Source organism: Malaya genurostris, chromosome 2 (genome assembly GCF_030247185.1).
Source record: "Malaya genurostris strain Urasoe2022 chromosome 2, Malgen_1.1, whole genome shotgun sequence".
NCBI lineage: Eukaryota > Metazoa > Arthropoda > Insecta > Diptera > Culicidae > Malaya > Malaya genurostris.
In genome coordinates, this window is record NC_080571.1 from 108,014,163 (window position 1) to 108,035,899 (window position 21,737).

The window sequence follows — 21,737 nt, forward strand, 5'->3', positions numbered from 1 at the left end:
GAGGAAATAAACCTTTTAATCTTTTTCCCATATAACCTTGTCCCACTCTAATGGGCAGTATGACCGCAATGTAAAATTTGAAAAATTTCATATTATGACATTTTCTAACCTTAGGGTTAGCATTGAAAAAAAAACTTAGTTAGTGCAGCCAAAGATTTTCCGAACTTCGGAAATACGATGATTTGGGAATGATACTTTTTAAACAACTTATATTTGCTTCGACTTTGTTCGCAATCATAGTTTTTGTTGTTGATGAAATAGCAGAAAATTTGCAAAAAATACCCAAAAACAGGGTTTGAACTCGAAACTTTCTCTTATTTGGTAAAATTGTGCCGCCAAATCAACAATTCTTCTATTAAAACACAACTCAGGAGCTTTGTTTACTTTCTCATTTGATTATTACGGAGCCATTACCGAATTTGATGAATGTTTCCAAACCAAATCGAAAGTTTGTGGCTTTAACTTGAAAGTTATGCAAAGAGTAAGGTGCCAAATATTAAATCAATCCGATATGCCCTAATCACATATTAGTATTGAATTGTATGATTGCACAGCTCTGCAATTTTTGACAGACACGGGGTTAAACCGGACAACTTAAATATCTAATAAACCTGCAATTATTTCGACCCGTGGAATGACTTTGTTAATGCGCTTCCATGTGATAGACAGATGTCAGTTAGCAGGAGGTTTAGATGTCAGTCTCACGTTACGTTAAGTTTACTTGTGTTGGTAATTTGTGTATCACGTAATTTTATTTTGGTACGTCTTTCATAGATCTATTTGTTTATATATACAGTGCGACCAGTTTATCAAAGTGGCTTGGACGATTGAGTTTAATACAATCTTTTTTAGTAATAATTCATTCTCAAACGTATGTTAAGCCTGACATTTTGGATGCAATATCAGTTTTGATCAAATTTTCATCAATGTTTGATGGAAAATTGCTTAAACTTTATGAATGTAGATTTTAATTCCCTAATAAAAAAATTTGCTACACTGCTCCAATGCATTTGTATTAGATCGCGCTACACAAAATAAACAACACTAAATATTTTCTGTTAAAAAGTAGTTTCCGGAAAAATAAATAGTTTTACGACAACCTTCCACATCCATTGCCTTTCGGGTGTTAAATTAAAGGTTCCTATTTTGCGGGATTACTTATAGAAGGTACGTAAATCTTTATTTCGCAATAATTTCTGCAAGAGAAATCCTGTTGCTAATCAAGTGTGTTAGTGAAAGTAAGCTGAAACTAAAATAATTTTTCTCAGGCAGTTTTCAGAAAAACGGAAGAATTTTAGACTAAGGTTTCGACTTTTCTTGAATTGCAATTCTAAGCTGAATGAACTGATTTCTCCCTTATTTTATGAAAACTCTTTTCTTTAGAAATTGATGTTTTTAATTTTTTGCATCAAAAAACTCACAACACGACGCTCAACTAAGCTCATGAATGTCATAGTAAGTGACCGGTTTTTAAGTAATTATTCATACTTGAAGGTTCACGCGATGCAATCGAATGAATTACTAGCAGCAGCTTCTAGAATACATTATTCAGCTCGTGTATTCTTGAATAGCGTGAAAGTTCACGCAGAACTTGTTCTTTTCTTTCAAGTTCTCAAAACGGGGTATAGGTATAGTGTGATGGGTAAGTCGATGCCTTTTACGCAGCCCACCTGGGTTCGATCCCCAACCCCCCGCACATAGAGTCAGACATTTTTTCTGGCCCGAAGAGGCGAATGACCTTAAGGTTAAAACCTCTATAATCGAAACAAAAAAAGTTCTCTGAAGTTCCGCGTGTACTTCTAAGCAGCAGGAAAGTGGATGTTTTCAGTCATTGTGGAACTTTTGATTGCCTGCTACATGAAAACTAATGTACTAAATCGTGCATTGGTTTCCCGTGTGTTGAGTCTTCATAATTCCCTATACATTTGGAGTTTGTGTATGCCATTTAATTGTCGTGATGTTATTCTCCTCTTTCCATGTCTTCGCCAGGTGACTCAGGTGTTGAATATTATTTTTCGAAAGCACTTAATATTCACGGTTGCTTTGGAACATTCTCGTAAACGACTTTAGAAGTCTACGACAGCAAGCTGTAGGAGAAGATAGGGTAAAACGTACCCCCGAGGCATAATGCACCTTTTGCTTTTCTCACCAATTTTTTTCACTTAAATTTTAATGAAACTGAAGGTCCGCCTTAACAACAGATTACCATAAAATTTCAATCAATAGCGATGTTTCAATCATATCTGGAAAAATTTAAAAAAACCGATTATGTCTCTGTTATAAGTAATTTTTGATATTCGTTCCATGGTAATTTTCTAGGGTGAGGAAGACGATTTTAATTGTGTAACCATTGAACTTCATTGCCAATCATTCGGGTTTCTAAAATTAGTTCTAATACATACGATGTATTTGCATTTTTATAGAAAATTCGTCAAATATATAGTCTCATATTTTTGGGGACAGAACGACCCGAATTGTTTGAGGCAAAATGCTCAAGATTTCGCTTGCAAAAATTATCCATAAGCTATCAATTTAATGAATAATCGTGAACAATCTTCCACCTGGTAAATATTTCGTCAAGTCTAAAGCTTTCTTCAAATAAGAAGAAGAAGCTTTATGAGGATGCAAATTGCCCCGTGGTTGTCATGAGCTTTGATCCGTTGTTTTGATGGATATTCACCCGTTGTTTAAGATCATCCTGCCTCTATGTTCAGATAATGGTCACTTCGCGTAATTTAAAAAGTATATTTTTAATGTTTTCCATGATCGGGCGTCATGCCCCGCATATATTTCAATAGACAATTAAGATATTTCATGTATTTTTCAATGCATTCAGCGAGTAAAGCTTGCTTCAGATAGAATTGGAACAAAGACAATTGCCTGTATTTCAGTTATTTATTATTGCATTGAAGATCTTTTTTTATACAAATGTAGCGTTTTCTTCATACTTTTAAGAAAAAATACGGATAAAATTATTCATCACGGTTTCGAAGGAATTCTCGATTTTTTCCTGTAACACGGCTCATTAGGCGGCGCACACCTTCTTCGTCCATCGTTTTAGCTATCTTATTCCACCAGGTCGTCATCTGATTGATGTCTTTGACAACTTTTCCCTTTGCCTTGAGTCTCTTCTTAATGATTGCCTAGTATTTCTCAATAGGGAGGAACTGGGGGCAGTTGGGTGGGTTAAGGTTTTTCGGAACAAACTGGACCCCTTTCTCTGCATACCATTCTTGAACGACTTTGCTGTAATGACAGCTTGCCAAATCTGGCCAAAACATTACGGGATGGTCGTGGGATCGAATGAACGACAAAATTTCTTTTTGGAGACACTCTTTTTGGTATACTTCCGATGTCATTGTCTTATTTGTAACGAAAACTTTCGTTTCTTTGCCACAGCTGCAAATGCCCTGCCAAATCATAAATTTTCTTGCAAATATGTCGGGAAAAACAAATTTAAATTTGGCTGGAACATCCCCCCGAGCCGTTGCCAAATAAAATTTTTGACCTGAGATTTTCCCGAAGTCAGCCTTGACATATGTTTCATCGTCCATCAGAAGACACCCTTTAAACTTGGTCAGCACCTGGTCATATAGTTTCCGAGTGCTAATTTTGACCACACTATTCTGTTTTATGGTCCGATTTGGCTGTTTGCTAGCTCGATACGACTTGATTCCTTCCCGGAGTCGAGTTCTTCTCACGGTACTATGGGCAGAACCGAATTTTCTGTCCAAATCACGGTCCGACAAATTAGGATTCCTCTTAATCGTCTTCAAAATCTTACCACGCAGTTTCCGGTCGACAGTTCCACTTCGACGATTGGCTTGAGGCTTCCGAATCGTCGTTAATGTTTCCTAATACCGTTTGATAACGCGCCATACGGTATTTCTGGGCAATTTCAGCTGTTTAGTAGCCTAGATGCAGACCACAATGGATTTTCCAAATAACTGTGCGCAATTTTTTCCCGTCTTTCGGCTTCCATGTTGATTGTTTACAAAGTACAGTCGATTTGTGGAATGTCAGAAATCATACGTGAAGCTGACAAAATTCCCGACACGTGGGCGCCAAGAACTTTCAAATCCGTCCACCAGGAGCGCCACAATATGAGCAAAAGTTTGTTCCAATTCTAAATAAAGCAAGCTTTATTTGTACGTAATTTTGAAAAACATTGATTACGGAAGATAGTCATGCATGAAACTCTTCCGTGTTATTTTATATAGTTAAGATATAGCTACATTTTCTTAGGGGATGCGTTTTACCCCATCTACTCCTGCCTCTAAACTGCCAAATCCAAGTTAAAAGAAGTACACTCAAACTGGTGAATCAGCACACTTCAGGGAAGCCAACGTCAAACAACTTTTAAACGCTATTCGCACTATTTCGGGATGACCGGGACGGGACCATCCGGGACTATCCGGGACGTTTTTTATTCCTCATCGGTGATGACTGAGCTACCGGCTTGTGCATGTATGGCAATTCCGGATCAGGGATAAAATCCATTTGGCAGCCGCCGATATTCCTCGCCGAGTTTTTCACACAGTCGGCGCCGGGAAAAACTCGGCGAGGAATATCGGTAGCAACCAAATGGATTCTATACCGGATCCGGGATTCCAATACATGCACACGCCGGCAGCTCAGTCATCACCGATGAGGAATAAAAAACGTCCCGGATAGTCCCGGATGGTCCCGTCCCGGTCGTCCCGGTATAGTGCGGTGGCTTTTAGCCAATCACGATTTTTGCCTTCTTCAAATCAGCACAGCAAAAAATTATGAAATTTACAGCTGACAGAAATCCGCATATGACTCAATTCATAAGAATGTAATTCGTAAAATAACTGAACGTTGCAAGAATGATTCAAATTCCTTTTCAAGCAGGAGTGTGAATTTACACGTTTCAGCACTTCAAAAAGGCACTTATCCGTTGTATACATGAGTTAGTTATGACGTTCGAATATGTCGGTCACAGAAGACGTAAATTTACACGATTTTTTCTAGGTGTGTGATCTCGACGTTACTTTGAAAGAGCGCATCCAAGGTCGCGGGGGGATTTCTTATTTCTACCTCTTGTAAACCTTGCTGAGTAGTGTTAGTACTCACACATATATTACACTCTTTGCCAGTTGAACTTGGGCCTGACGAAGTAGGAAAGCAAAATTTATCTTGCATAAATTGATTTTTGCTTCACGCGTTTGTTTTGTGGTTACTCGTACCGAGTCTCGTTCTCTGTAGTCATTGACATTTTTTGAACATCTCGAATCACTAAACCCTCACGATAAAAATTCGTTTGGATAATTCATTATCGAGCATTTGCTACTCAAAAACAAGATAACAAGTTAAATGGAATGATTTAGTACCAACCTATTGACCACCACACCACTACGTACGGTTCGAGATGACCATGAAATCTCTAACATTATTTCGACTATTTTGAGTTAATTTCAATGTCTTATTCCCAACATGTAAAAATTAGATTCTGAAAATTCATGTTTTAAATTTTTCTTCTGAAAATCCGTTCAAATTCGTTTTTGTTGCTGAATAACAACAATACCTCAAAATTGTTACCTACACACTACAAACACTAGGCCAAGATAAGTGCTCATAAAATAGCCCTGCCCTCAATAGTATGAACAGATATTGCTACAAGCAGATTAACTATGACCACGTCTGTTTTGCTTTCGAAACTTGACCACGGGCATTTGTTGGTAGGTAGTACGTATGAAATGTGGCATTATCGTCACAAACACGGCTCGTAAATAAGTGAGAAATAATTCCTAAGAAATATTTTTCTGTGTTCCCCCTCGGAAATCGGAACAACGTTTCCAAGCACCTTTTTATAGCCGACTGTCATTTTCTTCTCCTCTTTGCAGGTACTAATTAGAGCAGCAAAGCTTGCCTGTACGTTCCGGGAAAATATTGTCATAACGCGAACCGCTTCTTCGTCAATTCGAATCCCTCAGGTAGAGACAGTTGAGAAGTGTTTTTTTTTAAAGCAGCGACACAAACTTCCACCGACCGACCGGAGTCGTATAAACTTGATTCTTCGAGTGTCGGAAACATTGAACAGGCTGGGCTGAAAAGGCTGTCCCAGCTGGGTGGTACGTGATAGGACTTTAACTGCTTCCCGGTAAAGTTAACTGCAGCAGCACACGGACAGTGCCATACGTGATTCATTACCTGCTGGATTTCGACAGCATCGCATTGGAAAAGCTGCCTAAGCTGGGATGGTTTGTGCTAGGTAGGACCTACAATTCGCAACCAAGCTGATTAGTTAAGTAAATTGCAGTGAACGGAAGAAAAGCACCAAAACTGTCATAGATGTTCAGCCTTCTGGAACGAAACATACGAGAAGGTTAAAAACGGAATGTTTATGATGCCGCTTGGGGTGTATGTGAATAAATGATATTATTTTTTAATTGCTAGTTGTTATAACAGAATTAAAAAAAAAACAATAACCAACACGAAACAGCAGTGTGCGGCGCAAGTTGCTCGTCCGGTTCGGAGTCGACATCGAACTAGTTTTTTTTGTATTTATAATTAAATCGTCTCGGATCAGTATCTGTGGTGGTAAGAGTTCTGAGAAAAATTGAAAAATGCTTGCTCGTTCGCAATTCTAGTTTCATATGTTGAAGTTGGTGGGCAGGGAAATTGTCCAACCCAATTCGCGAGCTGTTGAATTGGCGCACCATTTCCGAGGACCGTGACGATTCGTAAGCTAAGTGGTACCTGGAATTTTGACCACTTGTTTTGGCTTCGAATGCTTTAAATTTCGTGACACCAGTCAGCGGAAGTGAACCGACCATAGATGGTGCACATAAATATTTTCTGGTTAGTACAGAGAACCACCGCAAACGCAAACAGCAACAGAGAAACCGCTCCATTGAATGGTTTTGTAGTTCTTCATCGACCAGCTAACGAAGAACGTTTCGAAGAAAACCTGTGAAAATATATTGTTACGGAGAAATTGTTTGTTTGATTAATTAATAAGCATAAAGGTGTCATTCATCAGTGTGTTGACATAATCGTTCGGCGTGTTGCACTGTTTTATATGTGTGTCATTTGTCAAGCCGACACATTTTGTGTTTGAACTTACGATACGATACGTTCATTCTGTTGGTGGTGTGTGTCATCGAATAGTTATTAACTGACGCAAACGGAAAATTGAACGTAAATCAATCAACACGATGATTTCGGTCAGCAGCAAATTGAGTGCAGGCGGACGGCGGAGGTGTTTTATCAGACTGCTGACATCGTTTGTTGCCACCTGTCTGACGTTGGGGCCCATGGCGGTCGGTCGAGTGAATGGCGAAGACCACTGCAGTGAGCACCGGTACAACCGATCGATCGATACCGATCATATGCAGTTTACCAAGGAAGTGCCGGACCAGGAATATGGCATTCTGGGACAATTCAAAAGTTTGCACTGCTGTGCGAAAGGATACCGTAGTATTGAATGGTAAGTGGACAGTTATAAATGGAATTTTCAAATCTCGACAATGGAATTGATGGCGCATGCGCTCTGATTGTACATTCTATGTATACATATTCCAAAAGCTGTTCAAATGGAACTAATTTACAATTAATCATTTGGGATCACTTTTTTATAAGAATTAGCTTATATGTACCCTTTGCGTATGTCAATGCCTTTCACACTAACTTCGTTTACTCGTTAGTTTAGTCAGCTTCATACTTGCGAAATAGGTCATATGCATATGCATCGTTCACATTGGATGATTTTGAAGAGAATACGTTCTAATTTACAATGGAGCGCCTTTTCAATGTTTGCCCTCTGAAAGAGTGAAAAGTGTTGGAACGTGAATATAGTCTCTTGATTATTAAAATAATAACATAATTTTTGCTCCATGCTTTCGATTATATAATCCGCAATTTATGATGATAACCACAAAAAAGACTAAAAATTTAAATTTTCTCAAAGTAGTATCAACGAGCACCAAAGAGAAAAACGGTTCTGTTTAGAACCAGTTAGTTGGTTTCAAAAAAAAAATCAACTGTGATGTTTTCATCATTCATTTTCGTCATTATTTTGAGAAGAATTCGCATTCGAGGAAAATGCATTCAATATAAATTAAATTTTCTTTAGAACCAGTAAGTTTGACCAAAAGAACTAACAGTTAGCACCGGTTTCATTTGTAAAAGTGTTCAGAGAAGTGGGTATATGTTTTCGTCGACTTTAAATAGCACAAGTTGAAACGAAAGTCCAAGTATTCTGAGTGCTCATAGCATTCAAACAATGAACTATACACACGAAATAAAAGGTATAAGCTTACTGAATTTTACTTACTTTTGAGTTGTTTTGAATCGTTTTTTTTGTTGTTGTTGGAAAACGTAGAATAGTACAATTGAGTGGTTTTCGATATCCTTTCGATAAGCTAATCTGTGTCAACTGCATAAAACTTAGTGATCTTTTAGTAAAATGTTGGTGTCAGAATTACCGTATTGAAATACTTCCAAACATAATTCGAAACCTATCGAGCAACCCTTGTATCACTTCAAATATTGTTAAATGCTTCTTTGTTATTTCGAATTTACTCAAAAGTCTTCCGTTAATAGAAGCACAGAAAAAAATCATGAATTTTACAGGTGACAGAATTCTACAAACGATACAATTCACAACTAATTAATTTTTCGAATGACGCAATATTCCACTCGCACAGAATTTTACACGCTCCGAATGTAATTTGCACTCGGCTACCATGTCCCGCTTTATGGTTTTATATGTAGGGGAAGATGAGGTAAAACGTACCCCCGAGGCATAATGCACCTTTTTGCTTTTCTCAAAAGTTACCAATTTTTTTTTACTGAAATTTTAATGAAACTGAAAGTCAGCCATAACAACAGATTACTATAAAATTTTGGTAGCAATGGTTCAATCATATCTGAAAAAAATTTAAAAACCAATTATGTCTCTGTTATAAGTAATTTTCGATGTTCGTTCCATAGTAATTTTCTAGGGTGAGGAAGACGATTTTAATTATGTAACCAGTGGACTTTTTTGCCAATCATTCGGGTTTCTAAAATTGATTGTAATACAGATGATGTATTTGCAATTTTATAGGAAAATCGACAAATATACGGCAAAACGACCCGAATTGTGTGAGGCGAAATGCTCAAGAATTCGCTTACAAAAATTATCCATAAGCTATCAATTTAATGAATAATAGTGAACAATCTTCCACCTGCAAATATTTCGTCAACGAAAAGTCTAAAGCTTTCTTTAAATAAGAAGAAGAAGGTTGCATATTACCCCGTGGTTGTTATGAGCTTTAATCCGTTGTTTAGATGGATATTTACCCGATGTTTAAGATCATCCTTCCTCTATGTTCAGATAATCGTCACTTCGCGTAATTTAAAATGTATATTTTTCATGTTTTCCACGATCGGGCATCATGCCCCGCATATATTTCAATAGACAATTTTAATGGTTTTGGAAAATAAGATATTTCGTGTATTTTTCAATGCATTCAGCGAGTATTTGTAAGTAATTTTGAGAAATAATTATTACGGAAGATAGTCATGCATGAAACTCTTCCGTGTTATTTTCTATTGTTAAGATATAGGTACATTTCGTTAGGGGATGCGTTTTACCCCATCTACCCCTATCAATTATTCAATTAACAGATACGAACTCTGTGGTTCAGTCGAGTAACCGATGTGCTTGTGATCTAATGTTTCTCCGTTCAAGTCGCGGTGCGATCTTTTGTTTTTTGTTTCGTTCGAATTCAAGCCATGTAATTTTCAAATCATACAATTTACATGTTTTTGAATAAAAATTTGTGTGAAATACAACGCTCCATTTATGTGCATCTTATAAGATGTAAAATTACAAGATTTTTTCGAGCTGATAGGGCTTGGTTTTCGGTATTAAAGTTGTTTTTTTGGACGGACACGTATCCTCAGGTTTATTAATCCTTGTAACACGTATATCAATAAGTCTTGGGGTAAACTAAAAACATTCTGTTTTTGGCCAAACTTGAATGTATTCATCAACATAGTCCCTTTCTAGAGCAACACAATTAGTCCTGCGCTTCCCTGGCATTGCTCCTTCGTTGGAGAACGATTTATCTTTTACCTCGAAATAAGTGTTTGTGTCAGTAATGATTTCCTCGTTGGAATAGAATCTTGGAGCATCACATCGAACAAATCTGTCAAAAAATTCATAAATAAAACCGCTTCGACGTTGCAACTGAGACAGCAATTTGTTTTTAACTGCCATAAGGCATCAGCCACTGAAGCCTCTCCCGAAGGAGTACATAAAAGCTCTCACAGAGCCAAACATGACAGAGAGAACAACAAATCTCAGAACTGAGCTTAGTAATTATCTCTCTTCACGAATCTGTGCAGCAACTCATGTGCACAGTAAAGACACTAACACTGCATTAAGAGATACATGAAATTTTGAAGTGCCAAGGCAAAGTGCTCGAGTAGCTACGGCAAGATCGTTTCGCAGTTAATGCGCAAGTAGCTTAGGGTGAATATGTATACTTTGTTCATTATTTCACAATATATTCGGTACCATCCGACCTGCTTTCATCGAATAAATTAAGAATTTAAAAAATAATTGTATGCGGATGTAGATGCAGTTATTTCTTTCAATTTGACAGGTTGTGCAGTGCACGAGGTGTACTTAAGGACGAAACGCCACTGGATCTATCGTTGGAACAAACGCCACTTTGACAACAGTTTCATAAGTTCACAAATGTTCATGCAAAATAGTATATACCTGATATCTTTATGATGTCAATTACTTCACGTAATTTTGATTTATGGTTTTCAAAAACGATTTGGTGGACTTTTTTCACGATTTTTGGAATAATTCCCTTTTTTTGTCGATGTTCAGCATCTGCAGTGTTAGTTCGAGCCCGTTTCAAATCAGCATACCACCAACAAGTGGTTGTTTTTAAAGGAACAGAATCCCCATAGTATTTTTGGTGCCTTTGTCGAGCTTGCAATGTGTTTTTTCATCAAAAAGCAATGATAAACCAACACACGATTCAATCAATTCGTATCAATTGCTTTGAGAATATCATGATAAGCGTCACTTAAATCGCTGTAACTCATGGAACAAAAATCAGAACTCCATGAAATTTCGCCATAATATGGTAATTTTGTTGACAACGCCATCTACGTATAAGTCTCGGGACTTATTGACTCATTGTTATAATTTACGTACAAGAATTGAAAACATTCTTAGTCTAGACAGGTTCCATGTAAAAATTCAAATATTAAATAGAATTTTAATATGAGTAAAAGATAGGATTTATCGGGTTTTATTTGTGCTGTATTTATCGAGCACTCAATTGTTTAAAAAAAAGAGAGAGAACGATTTCTAATCGAACGCCGGTTGTGCTTTAAAAAATCGTCTAGTTATTCAAAGCCGACTGGGGAATTTTGAACTTCATAATAGATGTTAAATTCTGAAATTTATAACTGATTATGCCATTAACTAGTTTTTGCTATTTGTTGTTAGATATCTCAATAAGATTGTCAAAAGATTTAATTTTTATATACACGCCGAACGAAGTTTTGATAGAGATTCTGTTGTTTTACATAACATAGTTAATTGAAAGATTAATCGTTTTCAAATGAACTGCTATGCAATTGCGCTATAATTTGGTTTCCGGTTCCAAAATAACGAGTCTCACGAGGTTCCAAAATTACAGAAAAAATACAACGATGCGTAGCTGAACCAATTTTCACAAAACTAGATTCAAATAAAAATAAGAATTACGATACTCACGGATGCCCTTAAACTTTATCCGAATCCGACTTTCGGTTCCGAAATTACAGACTGATTAGAAAAAACATTTAATATCACGACAGTGTTTCTATACGAGGATCAAAATTCGTTGAACTAGCCAGATAACTGTTCAATTGAGCAGTTCTGAAAGTGGTCAAAAACTCCAAATCAGAACTCAATCCATTTTCTTAGAGAGAACTAATCCGATTTTCACAAGCTTAGGCTCAAATAAAAAAAATATTTAAGTGTTACTGATTTATATCCGAATTCGACTTAAGTTTCCTGAATCACCGGACGAAATGTGTTTAAAATTTCGTTACCATTTAGGTTATGTTAGTCACATACCGAAAAACCTTTCTTGTTTATATTCAAGAGTCAATGTTTGAGTATTCATAGGTTTATAGGTTTTTAATTTGCCTATGCTAAATGTCAGCAATTAGCAAAAACCATTTCATTGAGAGCTAATTCATGTTGAATAGTTTCATTTAATTTGATAAAATAAACGAATTTTTGGAAAGAGAAGAGAACTTAACTGAACCATGAATTCATTTACCTTATGATCAAAAAAGAACCGAAATTTTCATTTACAAATTCCCGCGCTTCTCCAATCGGTAAACTTTTATTCTCTCAACGTTGGCAAAATTTTTATACACATTATGTCAAAGTTTAACGCATATCGTACGATTAGTTTTTGTTTGGCGTCTATACAAAGAAGTTGAAAAATTTTCGTGTGGCGATTTTTATAATGGATGAAAATTTAGAACAACGTGCATGCATCAAATTTTGTGTTGCAAATGGATTTAAGTGTTCCGAAACGTTGAAAATGTTAGAAAAGGTCTTTGGTGAATCGTGTCTAGGAAAAACACAGGCATTCGAGTGGTATAAACGCTACAAAGGTGGTCGTACAAGCTTGGATCATGATGAAATCCCTGGCCGCCCAACAACATCTGTTACTGAAGAAAACATTGAATCGGCGAAGCAAATCGTGTTGCAAAATCGTTCTGTACCGATTAGAGAGATTGCTGTGTTGTTGGACATCTCTTATGGATCAGCCGAACACATTTTAACTGATGTTTTGGGTTTGAAACGCGTCGCTTCTCGGCTGGTGCCAAAAAAGCTGAATTTCATTCAAAAACAGCGTCGTGTTGATGTGGCCAAAGAGATGATTTCCAACGCAGATAGTGACCCCACATTCATCGAATGCATCATAACTGGTGATGAGGTGTGGATCTATGAATATGACGTCGAAACCGCACAACAATCGACCGAATGGCGCTTCGAAGGCGAGCCGTTGTTCTAAATTTTCATCCATTATAAAAATCGCCACACGAAAATTTTTCAACTTCTTTGTATAGACGCCAAACAAAAACTAATCGTACGATATGCGTCAAAATTTGACAGAATGTGTATGAAAGTGTTGCCAACGTTGATAGAATAAAAGTTTACCGATTGGACAAGCGCGGGAATTTTAAAATGAAAATTCCGGTTCTTTTTTTGATCATAAGGTAAGCCATTATATCCAACAGAGCTTCTTGTGCCGAATATAATATTTTGGTGAGCTCGTTCCATGTTATTGCTATACTTGGATATTTATAGCGGAGAAAGATATTTGTATTTCCTTCATTCTAATTCGAAAAGTTTTTAAGATTTTTTACCTTTTTTTATATATATAAAAAATAGGTATAGAATTCGCTCAAACTTTCGAAAATTTTTCCGAGGCCCGGAGGGCCGAATGACATATACCAATCGATTCAGCTCGACGAACTGAGCAAATGTCTGTGTGTGTGTCTGTATGTGTGTTGTCAACTAAGAGGTCGAGATCTCAGAGATGGCTGGGCCGATTTTGATCAAACTAGTCGCAAATGAAAGGTCTCCCCGTCACCCAAAACGCTATTGAATGGTTTTGAGATCGGATGTTTACTTTTTGAGTTATTCGAAGTTTTATGTCAAAATTTTCAGTTTTTTGACAGTATCTGTCACAATTGACCTTGAAAACAGAATATGTTTTCAGACTTAGATTCCGCACGATAATACCTATTCAACAAGCCATAGATTGTTAAAATCCGTCCATTTTTAACGGAGATATCGAAATTTTTGTAAACGACTTTTCCCCCTATTCCAGCAGTAGGAGTTTTGAGCGCTGTATGACAAAGCAATGCTTGGGAGCAACGGAAAAAACGATTTTTTATTCTGTTACATACAATTGTTTCTAAGTACCAAAAAGACTGTGTACAGCATCTTTTTTCATGACAATTTGCCTCGGACCGATTTTAGCACGGCTCGTTTTTGGCAACATAATCGTTCGAATATGACATATATAAACCAGATGATGGCAGATTTTTTTTTAATTATATTGTTTTAAACTACTTACAGCAATAAATCCTGGAAGAACATAACATCCATATACCATTCGAATCAGTTCGTCGAGATCAGCAAATGCGTGTGTGACAAATAATTTCACTCAATTTTCTCTGAAAATTTCTTTTCTACAAATTCAGATTCATACGAAAATTCGTATGCTCCCAAACAAAGTTCCTGAATTATGTTTGGTTCCGACCTCTGGTTCCGGAACTACAGGATGATATATGAAACGAAATCAAAATTGTGTAACTCATTCTTCTCGTAGATGGCTGAACCGATCTAAGATTCAAATGAAATCTAAGAATCATCTAAGATGTAAATGAAAAGTTTCAAGATTCTTTAAAACATCTTGCTCTTCAGTCAGATCCAACTTCCGGTTTCGGGTATACAGGGTGATTAGTACAAAAATGTCTATTCCACATAAATTAATCAGGTTTATCGGGTTAGCAGATTTGGATAGTCGATAAAAAAAATTAACTTTTTTCAGTTTTAGTGGTATTCAGTTGTCGATTCAGAAGGTACCTTAAAATTTAATTCGTGCTATGATTTCTCAAAGATGTCTTCACTGATTTTCAAATATTTTGAAACAATTGTAAACTATACAGCTACTCAGGTGAATTTATCTAACTTCGGCCATACCGATTTTAGAATTCCGGTTCCAGTATAAAATCGTTTCTCAAGGCTCAATCGTTTTCTCAAAAAAGCCTAATCAAATTTCAGAAACAAAAATTCAAATTGAATTAAACTTATATACAAAATTAATTAGTTTTATACATACATACAAAAATTAATGAATTTTATCCAATTAAGCTTCAAAGTTGTACTCAAAACTGTAATTTATTCGTCATATGGCCATACGAATCGGTTTGAGTTATGCTGGTTCCTGAATACCGGCTCTGGAAGTACCTTAAATTACCGTAAACTCTAAAGTGGAACTTACATATCATGGCATGTTTAATCGATTATCACACTTCTAGATTTAAATTCGATCCGATTTGCAGTTTCGACATTACAGAGTAATGAGTGATTACAATCTCAAATTGTCGCTTAAAACGACGGTCATTAAAATAATGTAATGAAAACTTAAACACCGAAGAATATTCATGCAAAAAACACATGCGGATTGATAAAAAAAAGGTATCATCTCACTGCTAGGTGGATTAAACACGTTTTTTCAGAAAGAATCGCACCTCACGAATCTTTTCGTGTTATATTTTCTCGTTTTAATAAATGACTTATTTATGGAAAAGTTATACAATTATACCCAATTACTAGTTGGGAAATTGTATGCCCTATAGAGTCTGGGAATACCGGTGAAGTTCCAGTCATTCCAGGAATGAAAACCACTACCACTCCGCGACTGAATTCGGAGTTGTCAGTGACATTTCAGTCGAATCCGAAAAACAAAGCACCCCCGGATGGTAGTGAATTATTGTATCTACCGCCATGTATCTTTTCATGCGGAAATCATATTCTGTGCAAGTGCCACGTGATGACGCCGCGTCGCTGTTGGTTTGATTCGGTACCAGAACGTACGCAAAATTTCGCCTCCGCCATTCGAGTTTATCGATTTTTCGTAGAATTGTGGATCGATAAGTTCCATAAAAAAACAGCTAGCAGTCGTTGAAACTGGATGCGCCGAGTTGGGTGACTTGAATGGTTTGATTATTGTACTAGACGATAAAATATTTTATATGGACCAACCCGCATAGCTCGGGAAAATGCAATATGAATTACGATATAATATTCAAAACGGTGAGCTTCACTAGGGTGGCCAGCTTGGTTGCGAAATGAGATTTCCTTTTTGCTATACCAACACCGTATTTTCAACTCCAAAACGAGAGAAAGGAAAATTGAAAACGAATTTCCACGAAGGGTAAACTTAATGTTCACTTCCTCGAAGCTCGATCGAATGGCTTTCCTGACATCATCTCAACGATGTCTAGCTTGGTTGCTAGAGTGTGCTAAGGGGATTGCGATTTTCTTACCACAGGAAGTTCTTTTGCCATGGTAAACTTACGTACATGTGATAGATTATTATGTCCCGATAGGAAGGAGCTAATTTTTGTTTCGCCGTTGTGACGTCACCCTTCTGGTATCCAACCCAATCGCTGCCAGTCCTACGGAACGGCGCTCTACAAGTTTTTCCACTTTCCTTCTCGGAACTCCCGGGCAGCAGAATCGTTTCGTATCGAGCGATTTCCTTCGAAATCACGCTCTTCCTGGAACTCCGGTTTACATTTCGTCAGCCTATCCCTGATTTGAGAGTATAGTTTCGTGCAGAGGTGTATTGAGTTTATAAATCATGCTAGCAATTTTGTTTAGAAATTTACTGGATGCGCAATAGACATACATAACAGAATGGAGATGGATGCCTAATATACTCAAATCAAATTACCCATGTCTTCTACCGATATGAATATACACAAACAGATCAATTCAACTGACAAATGGATCTATATATTTTTTGGTTTTACTATAGAAATCAGAGGCTACTGTCGAAAAAGTGGGCAGAACATATGAACCGAACGGTTTGAGATTGGAAGGTTTAATCAATAGTATTGTCAGAAGGTGCCGATATTTTTTCCGATATGCACGTTGAGTTAACACAATGGAACGACTTTTTACGATGTAAAGTGTCACTATTTTAGCGCGTTGTTTCGGTGTGAAGCTATCCATGTCAAAAATTGTACTGAATTGACGTTTCCAAAACATATCTGACGTAATCGTTCGGTTGGTAAATGTGAAAATTATTCAGCGCTTATAAACCGACATAAAAGATGGAGCACCCTGTACATCTGTTACCTATGGTGGTTTTTCGATGGTTTCCAGTAGAGTAGATGTAAGAACAGTTAAAACAGTTGTCCGTTTGGAAGAAACATTTTCTGTCAGTGTCGTTCCAACCTAACTAACGACCTGTCAAATCCAATTCTAAGAATGAGCTGTCATCATTCGTCTTACACCCACTCTGGTTTCCAACATACACAGTGTTTCTTTGCATAACAGCTCAAAAAAATATGAATTTCTCAATGCTAGTATGTATCGATTTATGTTGCCATAGGTACACTAGATTCATGATTTGTCGTTTATTTTCGTTCGGTGTTCGTGAGAATTTCAACTTTTAGTTAAGAATTTATCCTAAACATATTCGCTTACCAATTGCAATCTTTGGATGATTCAATTTCACCTGCAGTCTGATTGTTTTCACTATCGATAAGCAAACAGTTGCCCCAAAGATATAACGTTTTCGTAGAATTCAACGTTATTGCCACAAAAAATATCGCCAGCGTTTGTGTAGGTTTGGTGGGGCTAGGTGCAAATGATTATCTAATCTCAAGGCCAAGTGTCCGATTCACTGGAAGCGATCTCCACATAAACCATAAACAACAATATGTAATTGCCTTATGGGTGGAAACACAGTATTCTTCAGAACTGTATATAATTACTCAGCAGAGCCATACCCCCGCAAAGCGAATCTAGTGTTTACTTTCCGCTGATGAATTGTTTCACCGACCCGATTGATATGTGTTTCATATTTACACATTTACAGACGAGACACGAGTAGTACCGTCCAGTTTGGTTTTTTAATATATGAAACAAGCAAGTTTTTGTAATTTCATTTGATTTAACTTCACTTCGGTTATTCTTAATCTTAACATATTCTTACACATTCTACAAAAACGGTATGATAAAGGTGTTATCTTATCATTAAAATATACTAATGATTTTTTCATTGAGCCTATTTTAATCACTAATAGGTAGGTAGATCTAATAGTTTCCAGATTGCTTCCGGATTTCGCAACAATGTTCTGGAACGCTCACGTCGCTTGTTCGGTAACATTACCGGTTTCGGAATTATCAGAAAAAATAAATTTGAACCTAATCATTGATTTCTTGGCAGCTTTCAAACGAGAATATTGAAAATGGTTTTTGAGTAAATAGAGCGGCTTGTCGGTAGCACCTCTTATTCGGTTGAATCTCCGTAAGTATGTTACAAGATCTATTTTCTTTTGATCCGTGGCCACACTTTTAATCAAGCTTAAGATTGCTTAAATCGACTAAGTCATCATCGAGAAAAGTGTCCTTTGTCGGTTACGTAACTTATACGATTATTGCTGCAGAACGGATTCAACTTGCAATAAACCATTTGATTTTGATCGGTGAATATATCATAGCTATTACAAGAGCCCAAGCTTGTCGAAATCGGGTGAGCTATTTCTAAGTAAGTGGTTGTAAGAAGTGTGGTTTGTCGGTTACGTCGCTTATACGATTCTGTCTCCAGGACCGGAAGATGTCGTTAAAGTCCATGAAAAATTGATCTGTAATCACATTGCTTTTTTCAATTGAACACAAATTTATCCAAATAGGTTTAGTCATCTCTGAAAGAACTGAGCGGATAAAAAAATAGTTATTTGTCGGTTACGTAACTCAGTACATGGAATGAGAAGTTCTGGGTCTAACAACGAAAAAGTCGATTTTTTACCGTGAAAACATGTTTATTCTTCAGTATAATCTCCATTTAGAGCGATACACTTGACCCATCGGGTCCTCAAACATTTTGATGCCCATTGAAAAAAAAACAATTGATAGTCCTTCAAAATAAGCTTTCGTTTCTGTAATGACCTCACGCAAATTTCTTTTCCTGTAGAAATCTTTTCAAGTTTGGAAATAGATAAAAGTCGAGGGGGACCTGGTCTGAAGAACACGGGGGATGATGGACCAATCCGTACCGCAAAACACTCAATTTCCACGTTGCTTTTATGCGTGAATGCGAGACTCGCCCTTTTTCTTAGCTTCACGAAAACTAGAACTCGTCTGACACGGTCAGCTGTTATTCAATCACTAGTGGATAGATTGTCATGAGTTTTGGTATTGGGCCATCTAGAGGGTTGTTCTCAACAAAAATATTCACGGTTCGAAACTATTCACGTCTTTTCTGTGAAATGCCCGGGACTTTTCATACCGTGTAGTATATAATTTTATCTCCGGAGCTAGAAATGTCTGCCAAATTTATGATATCATTACACCTACTGCCCTAAAATATTTATATGCATAGATTATAGGAGGGAAAATTGGTTATTTTAGGTAATTAGTGCACGATACTTTAAATAATTAGGATGAATTTTTAATTTTACCTGTTTTTCAAGTCATTATAATGACTTGCCCTAACAGAGACGACAGTTTCGTATACTACTATTTAAACAAAACTTTTCGCATCGCATGAGAGGCAATCATTTTCATCGTAATATTGCATACTATACGCATTCGAGGAAAATGCTGCACGATTTTCATAATTGCTTGATGTTCTTGATTAGCATATCTGCTAACCAACACCAATAAAATGAACGGTCAATTTCAGGGTATGCAAAATGCTTAAAGCATTATATTCGGAAAAAGACACCAACGAGTATGTGTGGAACACATAACAAAACAGTTGTCGAAATGTTCCAAACACAAATTAACACTGCCGTTTTACGCAGCCCACCTGGGTTCGATTCCCAACCTGGCACATGGGGTGAGAAAATTAGGCGAATGACCTTAAGGTTAAAAACTCTTTCTATAGAACTAGAAATGATATTATTCGCATTCGAATTTCATAGTGATTTTGATTGAAGTTAGCCTAAATTTATAAAAACGAACTTTAAATTTCAAAAAATAGTTCTGAAGTTTATGGAGCTTGAAGGATTTTTAAAATATTTAAACGTGTTTTCGCTTATGCTGAATAATTTACATTCTTCAAACAATGACATAAGCGTCAATTGAACCGGAAAATGGGAAGCAGAAAACAATTAGATTTGCAATGTTTTTATTGGGCGAACGCTAGATAATATAATAGATCGATGTTTAGGTGTAATCTGTAGATGCTTGCTTGTAATGTAAGGTTTTGATAAAGCCTAATATAGCAGAACAACGATCATACACAGAGTACATATTAGAGATAGTTGGGTAAGCATTTTTTAAACCCGAAACTCGACTCGTACCCGACCGGAAAAAAAAAATTTTACCCGTACCCGATCCGAACTAGAGATTAATTTTTCTTCTAAACTCGAACCTGATAAAAAAAAAATAAAAATCTTTATCCGTACACGACCCAAACTCGAAAAAAGTCCCAAAACCTGAAAAAACCGAAACCCGACAAAATTTTTTAACCCGAACCCGATCCGTCGAAATTGAAAATGAAAAAAAACGGTACCTTTGCTCGACCCGAACCGGGTATCTTTCGCTGTACCCGAACCCGACCAATACCCGTCGGGTACGGGTTCGGGTTGGGTTTTGGGTACAAATACATATGTGACGCTCTGTTCAATAGGGTCGTCTCACCTTATATGATTTCATGATAAATTAAAAGCTGTTTAATTACCAGAATACATTAACGGGTAAATAACAAAATTGCAGCATTGAATCATATTAAAATTTATTTGTCCATTTTTACCTTTTTTTATATATATAAAAAATAGGTATAGAATTCGCTCAAACTTTCGAAAATTTTTCCGAGGCCCGGAGGGCCGAATGACATATACCAATCGATTCAGCTCGACGAACTGAGCAAATGTCTGTGTGTGTGTGTGTGTATGTGTGTGTGTCTGTATGTGTGTTGTCAACTAAGAGGTCGAGATCTCAGAGATGGCTGGACCGATTTTGATCAAACTAGTCGCAAATGAAAGGTCTCCCCGTCACCCAAAACGCTATTGAATGGTTTTGAGATCGGATGTTTACTTTTTGAGTTATTCGAAGTTTTATGTCAAAATTTTCAGTTTTTTGACAGTATCTGTCACAATTGACCTTGAAAACAGAATATGTTTTCAGATTTAGATTCCGCACGGTAATACCTATCCAACAAGCCATAGATTGTTAAAATCCGTCCATTTTTAACGGAGATATCGAAATTTTTGTGTAAACGACTTTTCCCCCTATTCCAGCAGTAGGAGTTTTGAGCGCTGTATGACAAAGCAATACTTGGGAGCAACGGAAAACACGATTTTTTATTCTGTTACATACAATTGTTTCTAAGTACCAAAAAGACTGTGTACAGCATCCTTTTTCATGACAATTTGCCTCGGACCGAATTTAGCACGGCTCGTTTTTGGCAACATAATCGTTCAAATATGGCATATATAAACCAGATGATGGCAGATTTTTTTTTTAATTATATTGTTTTAAACTACTTACAGCAATAAATGCTGGACGAACATAACATCCATATACCATTCGAATCAGTTCGTCGGGATCAGCAAATGCGTGTGTGACAAATAATTTCACTCAATTTTCTCTGGAAATTTTTTTTCTACAAATTCAGATTCATACGAAAATTCGTATGCTCCCAAACAAAGTTCTTGAATTATGTTTGGTTCCGACCTCTGGTTCCGGAACTACAGGATGATATATGAAACGAAATCAAAATTGTGTAACTCATTCTTCTCGTAGATGGCTGAATCGATCTAAGATTCAAAAGAAATCTAAGAATCATCTAAGATGCAAATGAAAAGTTTCAAGATACTTTAAAACATCTTGCTCTTCAGTCAGATCCAACTTCCGGTTTCGGAGATACAGGGTGATTGGTATAAAAATGTCTATTCCACATTAATTAATCAGGTTTATCGGGTTAGCAGATTTGGATAGT

General features: G+C 36.7%; 2 protein-coding genes across 3 annotated transcripts in view; one reads left to right on the plus strand and one right to left on the minus strand.

Moving 5' to 3' along the window:
- LOC131429444 (acetylcholinesterase) overlaps positions 1-21,737 on the minus strand; it is a 265,785-nt gene that overhangs the window by 155,195 nt on the left and 88,853 nt on the right. The gene's annotated exons all lie outside the window — the stretch shown is intronic.
- Positions 1-21,737, plus strand: part of LOC131429446 (fibroblast growth factor receptor 4-like) — a 121,170-nt gene that overhangs the window by 8,905 nt on the left and 90,528 nt on the right. The window contains exon 2 of the mRNA XM_058593575.1: positions 5,868-7,453. Coding sequence (XP_058449558.1) covers positions 7,182-7,453 — 272 coding nt within the window. The 5' untranslated portion in view covers positions 5,868-7,181. The remainder of the gene's footprint in view (positions 1-5,867; positions 7,454-21,737) is intronic.